Raw genomic sequence first — 9,667 nt, forward strand, 5'->3', positions numbered from 1 at the left:
GGCTCCACCATCACTGGCTAACAGCTGGCCAGCTAGGAAATGATCTCCATACAATCTTTTGTCTCCACCATTTATCTTCCTCTCCCTTCTTCAGCATTTGTCGCTATCACCTTTATGTAACAGTGGGTTCAGTGTTCATTAAGTTGACTGGAGGGTGGTTTGAGCCTGGCATGTTTTCCTGAGCTAAAATAGAAGGAAACAAAGGACCCCTGTGGCCTTCCTGCCACAAGATCCAGTCAGAAAGGGAAAAGCACTAGTGAGAAGGGCAGTCCTGGAGAAGCAGTGCGGTCCCCGCCCTGCCCCCGCAGGTTTCTCCAGCACTGGCTCTTGAGGGTACGAGGCAGATATCCTGGGGTCAAGGAGGTATAATGAAGGGAAACGCATTTATTTCCCCCTTTTAAACTTCCCTGCGGCCCCAGTCTTTGCCTTCTTCTTGGCGGATCCCTTGGGTTCTGGCTCCTTGCGCTTAGCCGAAGAGAGCGAGCCGGTCACCTTGAAGAAATCGTCCAGGCGGCCCTGGGTGCTGCCTTGGCGACTCTTGTTCAGCCGCTTGACCCCGCTGCGGATTCGCTCCTCGGAGAACTGCTTTTCGCCACACATGAACTTGACGAGCTCCTCTTCATTCGGCTCACTCCACTTCAGCTCCACAGATGCCGGGTCCAGCACCTCTGGCTCCAGGAACAGCTGCTGGGCCTCCTTGTGGAGCCAGTTTTCTGGCACAGGGTACTTGTTGGGGTCAAGTCGACGCACAATCTCCTCGATGCTCTTGTGCTTCTGGATGAGGTCCACGGCCCGCTTGGGCCCAATGCCCCGAATGCTCTCACAGTAGTCGCTGCCCAGCAGGATGCACAGGTCCACAAACTGCTCCTGGTTCAGGCCCAGCTCCTGCAGGATCCGGCTCAGGTGAAATTCCTGGATGGGCAGCTTCTTGGCCTCGCTGGCCGTCAGGTGCCGCATGAGCACAGGGCTGCCGAAGGTCAGACAGTCCATGTCCTCTGTGGCCGCAGCGTAGACTTTGCCGGCCTTCACCAGGGCTGCACAGCTGGCCTCCGCCTCACTGGGTGCATCGAGGTACGGGATGCCCATGAGGCTCAGCAGATGCTTGCACTCATCATTGTGTTGCTTGGTGACCTTCACCAGCCGCTTGGTGAACTTCTCCACATCCTCCTCGGCCCCAGCGGCCTGAGCCTGGTGCAGCTGCTTCTCCGCCTCGGCCCGCCGCTCACTGCGTTTGGCCAGCTCACCTGACTTGAGCTGCGGCGGCTTGCCGTCAAAGACATACACGGGCTTGATGCCATTCTCGATCATGCGGATGGTGCGGTAGAACATGCCCATCAGGTGGCTGGTGGTCTCACCCTCCTCGTTCTGCAGCACATCCCCACCCTGGCGAACAGCAATCAGGAACTGGTAAATGCTCATGGAGGCATCGATGGCCACCTTGCGGCCAAAGTAGCTCTTGATGTCATTCTCCCGAATGGCACTGGGGGCCACATCAGCAATCAGTTTGGCCAGGCCTTGAATACCCATAGCAGGAGGGACAGCTGAAAAAGAAAGGCCAGTAACACAAGGAGGAACTTGAAGGATGAAAAATAAAGGTTGTAATTGGTGCTATCTCAAACAAACTTAACACAACAAAAAGGAAACCAAGTTAGCAGTACAGAAGAGGAAAAGATGAAGAAAACAAGGTTTCCATTGGCCAGAAACTTAGAGTCTAGCAAGGAACTCCATTCAATACTAACTAAGGCTTCCTGAGTATAACTAAGTTGGGTGCTAAGAGGAATAAGACACTGTTGAGGTCCTTAAGGGACTTAACATTTTGTGGATAAAGCAGCAACAGGACTACATGCAATAGGGGCTAAGCAGACATCTGCATCCGTATCATGCAGATCCCGAGTGTGTCTGGCCCAACTTGAGGAGTCCAGGGACCATAAAGGCAGAACTGAGCCCTGCAGGACAGGCAAATACTGGTTAGGGCCATGGCTGAGTAGCTCAGTTGGTTAGAGCAGTCGTCGGCAAACTCAATAGTCAACAGAGCGGCAAACCGCAGCTCGCGAGCCGCAAGTGGCTCGCGAGCCGCAGTTTGCCGACCACTGAGTTAGAGCATCATCCAGATAAGCCAAGGTTGCAGTGCAGGTTCTATTCCTGGTCAGGGCACACACAAGAATCAACCAATGAATGCATCAATATGTGGAACAAATAGATGTTTCTCCCTCATGCCCTTCTTCTCGCTCTAAAAATCTATTTAAATAAAAAAAAAACACACACACAACTGGTTACGCAAAGGGGAGATGAGACAGTTACCAAAGCAACCACAATTCACAGCTGAATGTGTCAAGTGGTAAAATAAACACGAGTATCCATCTTCTTGCCATACGTGAAAAGCACCTTTCTTCTTTCCCAAATCATTCCCCCGCTCCTCCCCGAGGCAGCTGTGATGGTTCGTGTTGTGTTCGTTTGGCTAGGCTACAGCATCGTTATTTAACCAAACACTGAGCCAGGTGTTGCTTGGACGGTATTTTGTAGATGTGGCTCACATCTGTCATCAGTTGACTTTAAGTAAGAGATGGGTCTCATCCAAGTCATCTGAACAACCTTACTAGCAAAAACTGCGGTTTCAGGAAGAAATTCTGCCTCAAGACGGTAGCGTTAATTCCCACCTGAGCTCCCAGCCTGCAGACCTGCCCCTGCAATTTTGGACTTGCCAACCCCTACAATCACCTAAGCCAATTCCTTCAAATAAGTCTCTTTAGGTTGCTCTGATAGGGGCAGAAACAGGATGCTGGGGAACCAACTAGAATTGTAAGCAATATGAATCCTGCTCTGTTAACCGTGACTGCTTTATTCTGAGTAAAGAAGGCACGTTCTAACCTGGCTGGCGGACGCACTTGGGACCTGGGCGCTCACCAGGAAACGCAGCCCGCCCTCCCCATCACGGAAAGATGAACGACTCCCACCCGATCCCAGGCCCTGACCTCCTCACTCCGCCCAGGGTTGCGTTTCCGTGGTTCAGGCCCCTTCACACCTAAAAAAACCGCCCTCACAATTTTTTTTTTTTGCTCCTTCCATCCAAACCTGTACTTTCATCCACTTAAAATTTAAGAGTTTTGTGTGTGTGTCACTCAAAGTCATCCCGCACCCACTGGGGGTCTTGGTGTAACTCGACGAAATATTACACCAGGCCTTCGAGTTGCTCCCGTTCCTCCCTCCCTTTCGAAAAGCAGAGGCGACCCTGGGACATCCCTTCTCATGAAGCTCGAACACCTCGCTTGGCATCAGACCTTCCATGCTCTGGTTCCCAACCCCCAAGGAGGCCCGTGCCCAGGGGGCCGGTGACCCTGCGACCCCGCGCAGCACCCAACGGCGGGGTCTAAACAGTGAGGTTTAAAACGGCGTCTCATCACACACGACCCCAGGAGGTGGGGTTCTCGTCCTCTTCCCACAAACGCAGAGGCTCGGAGCTGGCGCGGCGGGCCCTCGTCCCGCAGCGGGAAAGTGGCGGGACAGCACTCGCGCCCCGCCCCGCGCGGCAGCCGGCCCCGGACAGCGGCCCGCGCACCGCAGGCCCCGCCGCTCCCGGGGACGCTCCCCAAGGGGTCTCACCTGGTCGTGGGGGCGCGAGGGCTCGGCAGCTAGCGGCTGGTGCGGCGTCGCCCGGCACAGTCCTCAGTCCCGCTCTCGCCTCAGCTCGCCCGCGGGCCCCTCTCGCTCCACCGCCTTCCAAAGCCCGCGCTCCCCTCACGTGACCCGTGACGCACAGCCGCTGCGCACAGCCTCCTGGGAAGCGTAGTGCAGGCCCGAACGCTCGGCCAGCTTCTCTCACCGCAAACAGTCACGGCGAGGTGAACGGACTCCCTCGGTGACCCTTCCTCACCCTTCTCCACCGTTTGCCCTCATTCCACCCAAGGTCCTCCCTGGCCTCAGCTCCCGCTACTACACCCGAAACAGCGGGACTACACGTCCCACAATGCCGCGCGCGCGGGCGCTACTTCCTCTTCCGGCTGAGCAGCGCGCCGGCTCCTGCCGACGTGTTTTTCCGGTGGCGGAGTGGCAGACTACCCCGTGCCCGGCAAAATGGTGAGAGGGGTGAGGGGAGTTTGGAACAGGGCTGTGAGGAGCCCTCGGGGCCCGTCCCACACCCCTTTCTCTCGCAGAGGCCTCGGAGGCCCGGGATCCAGAGGGCGGGAGGCTCCCAGATCCTCCCGCTTGGGCGGAGGGGCGGGGAAGGGAAGCCCCATGGATTCCTTAGGCTGAGGTTTTGATCTCGCAGTTTTAAGGTGTGTGTGTGTGTGTGTGTGTGTGTGTGTGTGTGTGCGCGCGCGTGTGTGTGTGTGTGTGTTGCATTTAAAGAAAAATCTCTATTGTTGAAAGTATTACCTATGTCCCCTCTTTCCCCATTGACACCCCCCTAGCCCGCCCCCCGCCCCTGAGGTGCAGTGTTACTATCTTGGAGCTTTTCTCACTCTTACTTGTGACCAAGCTGTTCTCTCTGTCTCCACATTCTTCCCCCTGCCGAGCTCGCACTCGTGCGACAAGGCCTTGGGCGAATGCCGCCTTCCCGGGGAGCGCGGCCGACTCCCGACTCCCGCCACCTCCGTGCAGGCCTCTTGCCTTGCGTCCTCCTGGACCCCACTGGCTCCTGCCACGCCTCCCAGCGACCACCCTCTGACGTGCCTCCAGCCCTGAAACGATGTCTATTCATCTTTGTATTCCCAGTGCCAAACACAGGGCCTGCAAATGGAGGCTCGATAAAAGGCCGCGATTGTCTTTATCATGTGGGGGGAGGAGGGGGACGTAAATGTTTACCGAATTGAATTCCAGTGTCTCTTGGAACAACGGGGCCAGTTTACTTCTCTAGAGTTGTTATGCTCAGGGCTTTAGGAGCAGGGGCTGGCGGGGGACAATGGGAGGCAGCGTTGGCACAGAACTGTATGTCCACAGCCCTCTGGCACAGGCATGACCTCATAATCGCCCCTAAACTTTGGGAAGGAAACAAACACCTGTTGAGCCACTATTCCATGCCAGGCAGGAGCCGGACGCTTGGACCTTTGTCATCTTTCTGGAATCATACGCACTGTGAGATGATAGAGACGCGTGCTATTCAGTGGAGACAGAATTTTGACTGGTGTCTTCTGCCTGTAGATCCTGAGGTTCCAGGATAACATAGTGAGAATAATACAGAATGATAGATTGAGATCTGGGTACCAGTCCAGTGTCCACAGATGTGGGTCCCTAAAACTCCTAAAATTATAGGCAGACTTTTTTTTTTTTCTTTTTAGAGAGAGAAACATCTGTTTGTTGTTCTACATTCATTGGTTGATTCCCGCCCCATTGGTTGATTCTTATATATGCCTTGACCAGAGATCAAACCCGCAACCTTGGCATATCGGGACAAGACTCTAAGCAATAGAGCAACCCGGCAGGACCAGACTTTTCTTATATGTGGTTTATCTCGGGCAGGGAGTTATACCTTTCATTACATTTTTTTCATAGAGGTCAAGAGCCTCAGAAAATATTAGGGGCCATTCATTGACCCACCGCTAATTAGTCACCTTCTGTGTCCGAGCCCCTGACTCTCAGCCGCCCTTCTGTTTCATAGTGAAGTGACAACGTGCCACCGTAGTTTCAGATGCAATTGCCGTCACCCCCAAACGGCACCACTTGATGTTGGTGAAGGATTGCCACATCCCCCAGGCTGAGGCAGGCCGTAAGCAGTCACAGCAGCATGCGGCTCCTTGACAGCCCCGCGCGGCCCCCAGGGTGAAGTCGTGGGGTTCTTTCCTGGCTCTGACCCCCTGTGTGCCCCTAGGAGCTCGAGGCCATGAGCCGGTACACCAGCCCCGTGAACCCCGCCGTCTTCCCGCACCTGACCGTGGTGCTGCTGGCCATCGGCATGTTCTTCACCGCCTGGTTCTTCGTGTATCCTTTCCACCGGGCAGCGGGTGGGCCGGAATCAGTGACGCGGGAGACGGAGGCAGAAACCACGCTGGGCGCACGCACCCTGCCAATGTTTTCCTGGTGTGGGGACGGGAGGTGGAGAGAAGGCCGTTGACGTTCCAAGGTCAGGTTGTGGCCTTGTTTTTCAAGTTCAGGTGAGCTCAGTTTGCTCTTCAGATTGCTAGGACAGGAAGCAGAGGGCCTGGCTGGACTAGAGGAAATACGGGAGTAGATAAAAGTGGTGTCAGGAGGGGTGCCCTCGGGTGCCGGGCGGTCTGAGGACTCGTCTAGCTCCGCCGTTTATTTAGGTGAGTGACCTAACCCCTCCGGGCCTCATTTTCCTCCTGGAGGTGGAGGGATTGCATGGAGCAACAGAGCCCAGGCCGCTCTTGGGCCCCTGCCCAGCGGCACCAAGCCAGACACCCCCCTCCCAGAAACCCGCAGCCCGTGCCTTTCCCCGGAGTTGCAGTGGCCATGCCTCCTGCTCCGTGCAGTCCACCCCTGTGCTCCTCCTTAACCGTCTCGCAGGTATGAGGTCACGTCCACCAAGTACACGCGGGACATCTACAAGGAGCTGCTCATCTCCTTGGTGGCCTCGCTCTTCATGGGCTTTGGGGTCCTCTTCCTGCTGCTCTGGGTGGGCATCTACGTGTGAGCTCCCACGGGTAAGGGCTGCGACGGGGGGGGGGGGGGGGGAGGGCGGCACTGGAGAATCCTCCCACGCCCACATCACTGGGGTCCTCGGGCCTGCACGCCCCCTTGGTTCATGGAGACAGACTCAGCAGGATGGATGGGGACACCAGACACATGTGCCTCTTTCCTGCTCCTAATGGGGATTTGAGCCAAGTGCGACCTACTTCGTCATTTCCAAATTCTGGACACCGGCCAGGGCCTCGATCTGGCTTTGGGATGTCCTGTATGGGGCTCTTCCCAGGGCTGTGCATTTGCATTCTTACATTCATGCACCAGTACCTTGGAGAGACTGCTGGGGAGTGGGCCCGAAGGGGGTCAGAGTCTGGGACTTAAAACTTGCTGCAAGGAATACTGTTTCAATTAGGAATGCTTCAGCCACTGAAATAAACCCTGATTAAGTGAGGGAAGAAAAACAAACAACCTTGCTGCGGATAATCCACCGAACAGGTCACGAGAATTGGCTCTGGTGGCTCAGCCGCAATGGCGTGTGCCCCTCAGCCCTTGCCCCGGGAGCACGGGGCTCAGTGAGAGAAGCGGAAATGAGGATTTTTGGTCTCACTTTGACACCTCTCTCCTCTTTCAGGCTCCAGCCAGGCAGCTGCACTGAATCCCTGCTTTTGTAAATTAATTTTTTTACTGTTGCTGGCGGTGTCCCGCCTGCTGCTCACAATAAAGGCAGATGTGTGACCGTCTCTTCTGGTGTCTTTCTGCGGGTGGAGTGGGTGCTGGTGCCCAGACCTGCCTGACTCCCAGTGCAGCCCTTCCCTTTTCTCTCTGCCTTTCCCATGGTTCCTGCTGCTGGGGTGCCCGCTCTCCCTCTGAGGGCCACGGGGTGTGGGAAGGCTGTTCTGGCGACTGAAGGCTTCCGTGGGGATAGCAAGGGGCAGGCCCACCCCCTCCTGTGGTTTGGTCTGGCCAGGCCCCTGCCCCAAATGTAGCCGCTCTTCTCTGGGCTGGGAACCCTGGCGAGGCTCAGCTTCTCCCATAAAAAGGCTTTTCCCTAGCATGCCTAGCTTTAACCCAGGCCGGGCAGCAGTAGTTCCCTGGGGTGTGGCCAGGGAAGGGGCCTGCTGAGTCCTGTTTCCAAGCCTGGTTGGAAGCTAAGAAGGACAATGGGCTGCAAAGCATCCATGTGGCTGAGGGACCCCAAAGACTCCATCCAGGAGGTCCCAGCCCCAGAGGTGACTCCACCTCCCACCAGAACCATCTCAAAGAGACGGGGAGGCGAGCTCAGATACAAACCGCATTTATACATTTATTTATATACGTGCATGTACTTCAGAAGGAAAGAACCGTTCAGGGGACGGAGCACAGGCCCAGGGCGGCTTCCCTCTGCCCACTCGAGTCAGAGCTGGTCCACGATAAATATGAGTCGGAGCTCAGGGGCGGGAACTGGGAGTTAACGGGGAGGGGCGCTCTATGCACACGCGGGCTTTTACGGGGGATAAATGAGGGCCGGGGTCTTGTGCATGGAGAAGCCCTATGTACAGCTTGACGTTTGGGGGAGATTAGCCCAGTGGCTACAGGAATAAAGGTCACGGGAGAGAGAAAGGGAGAGAGGGCTGCTGGGCCCCAGGTAGGGCTCGGAGCCAAGGCACCCACTCACCAGCACCGGCCCGTCCCCTTCCCCTGAGGCCCTTTCACTTTACTGGGCTTAAGGCAACTTTGGTCCAAGGTTGACCCCCCCCTCTAGCAGCTCGGAGCCCCTGCTTGGCCCCAACCCCTGCACTGGGGATCCCCTACCCCAGACATGGAAACAGCCAGCTGCTAACCGGATTGGGGCTTTGCTGTCCAGATGGGCCCCAGGGGGCAGTGGAGGGTCACTTTCCAGTTAAGGACTGAGGGGCGGCAGTCCAAGAACAGCCCCCCAGAGGGAGCCCCAGAACCCTAAGACAGGAGCGAGGCTGAGCGGTTCAAAGGCATGTAGGGAGGTTCCACCCCCCCCCCCCCCCCAGAGGGAGAGAACAGAGAAGTCCCAAGTAAGGCTGGCCCCCGTGGTGTGAGAGCCATGTAATTCCTATGTCAATGGGGTGGAGCCACACGGGAGGGGCTGAGTGGTCCCGCATCCCCGCTAGCCCCGCCCTGGTGTTCCCAGCCTGAGGGTAAGTGCTTCGAGATCACAGCAGAAGGGGCCCACCCGCAGTTCCTAGGCTTTTTCAAGATTCAGCGCCCCGCCCCCCCCCCTCCACACACAGGCCTCTCATTCAGAGCTGAGAAGGAGAGGTCAGCGAGGGGCAAGGCCTGGTTCCCCAAACGGTGGCAGACCATCACAGAGCAAGGACGTGCGGGCAGCCCCGGCCCCATGTCGGGACCATGTCAGGGCTAAGCGATTCCCACGAGCCGGTGTGGCTCAGAACTGCCGGCACCCAGGAAGATGAACTCTGCCCTGGAGATAAGACTTCTGCCCTCACCTAAGCCCTGCCCTTGATTTGGGGAGACGAGGCCCCTGGCAGACTGAGAGTGGAGGGAGGGCCGGTCCTGGTGGTCAGGAGGGGGACGGTGTCTCACGGGACAGGTCCGAGCCAGGGTCCTGTCTTGGCGAGTGTCATCCCAGCGCTCTGGCCCCTCTGGGCTTCCCATCACCAGCCTGCCGCCCCGTCCTGGTTTAAGTGCCTTTTAGTACTCATTCATAACAGCGGAGGCTGTCCGCACCCACCGTCCGCCAAGGTGGCTGCTGCCTTGCAGGGGTTCCTGCTCCTCTGCCCAGAGAATGATGGGCCCGCGACCCCACTGTGAGCCTGGCAGCGCCCAGGGGCCCGGGCCCGCGCCACCGGCAACTCACAGGAACTTCCAGGACACTCCAGGGTCAAGGCTCCGAGGCTTACCTGGCCCGCTGGCCCCACTGGCTCGGCCAGGCACTGAGTGAACACGGCACATGGTCAGTCTCCACCCATCCGGGCCGGCTGCAGCTGCCCTGGGAGGCTCGGAGCCAAGCTCAGGGAGGAGAGACCTCCAGGCCCAACTTAAGGCTTCCACGTGCAAGCCCAGCGTAACAGTCAAACCCCAAAGTCCACCTCCTGGCCACCCCTTGGGGAGCAGC

At 57.3% G+C, this 9,667-nt stretch overlaps 2 protein-coding genes across 6 annotated transcripts; one reads left to right on the forward strand and one right to left on the reverse strand.

Moving 5' to 3' along the window:
* Window positions 1-364: 364 nt before the first annotated feature.
* On the reverse strand, window positions 365-4,544 carry FEN1 (flap structure-specific endonuclease 1). 2 transcript variants are annotated; one of them, XM_054724903.1, is made up of 2 exons: window positions 4,467-4,544; window positions 365-1,541 (listed from the first exon to the last, which is right to left on the reverse strand). In XM_054724903.1, exon 2 carries the CDS (start codon window positions 1,525-1,527, stop codon window positions 385-387), a length of 1,143 nt encoding a protein of 380 aa, XP_054580878.1. In that variant the 5' UTR covers window positions 1,528-1,541; window positions 4,467-4,544; the 3' UTR covers window positions 365-384. The 2 variants fall into 2 exon arrangements, with proteins under 2 accessions (XP_054580878.1, XP_008158543.1); XM_008160321.3 differs by lacking the exon at window positions 4,467-4,544 and adding an exon at window positions 3,601-3,776.
* On the forward strand, window positions 3,983-7,319 carry TMEM258 (transmembrane protein 258). Of its 4 annotated transcripts, XM_054724904.1 has the most exons (5): window positions 3,983-4,074; window positions 5,597-5,704; window positions 5,807-5,916; window positions 6,463-6,599; window positions 7,211-7,319. In XM_054724904.1, exons 3-4 carry the CDS (start codon window positions 5,819-5,821, stop codon window positions 6,587-6,589), a joined length of 225 nt encoding a protein of 74 aa, XP_054580879.1. In that variant the 5' UTR covers window positions 3,983-4,074; window positions 5,597-5,704; window positions 5,807-5,818; the 3' UTR covers window positions 6,590-6,599; window positions 7,211-7,319. The 4 variants fall into 4 exon arrangements, with proteins under 4 accessions (XP_054580879.1, XP_027993284.1, XP_054580881.1 ...); XM_028137483.2 differs by lacking the exon at window positions 5,597-5,704 and having other exon boundaries at window positions 3,984-4,074; XM_054724906.1 differs by lacking the exons at window positions 3,983-4,074; window positions 5,597-5,704 and adding an exon at window positions 5,011-5,073.
* The last annotated feature ends 2,348 nt before the right edge of the window (window positions 7,320-9,667 follow it).

The sequence above is a fragment of the Eptesicus fuscus genome, chromosome 13, assembly GCF_027574615.1.
Source record: "Eptesicus fuscus isolate TK198812 chromosome 13, DD_ASM_mEF_20220401, whole genome shotgun sequence".
Lineage (NCBI taxonomy): Eukaryota > Metazoa > Chordata > Mammalia > Chiroptera > Vespertilionidae > Eptesicus > Eptesicus fuscus.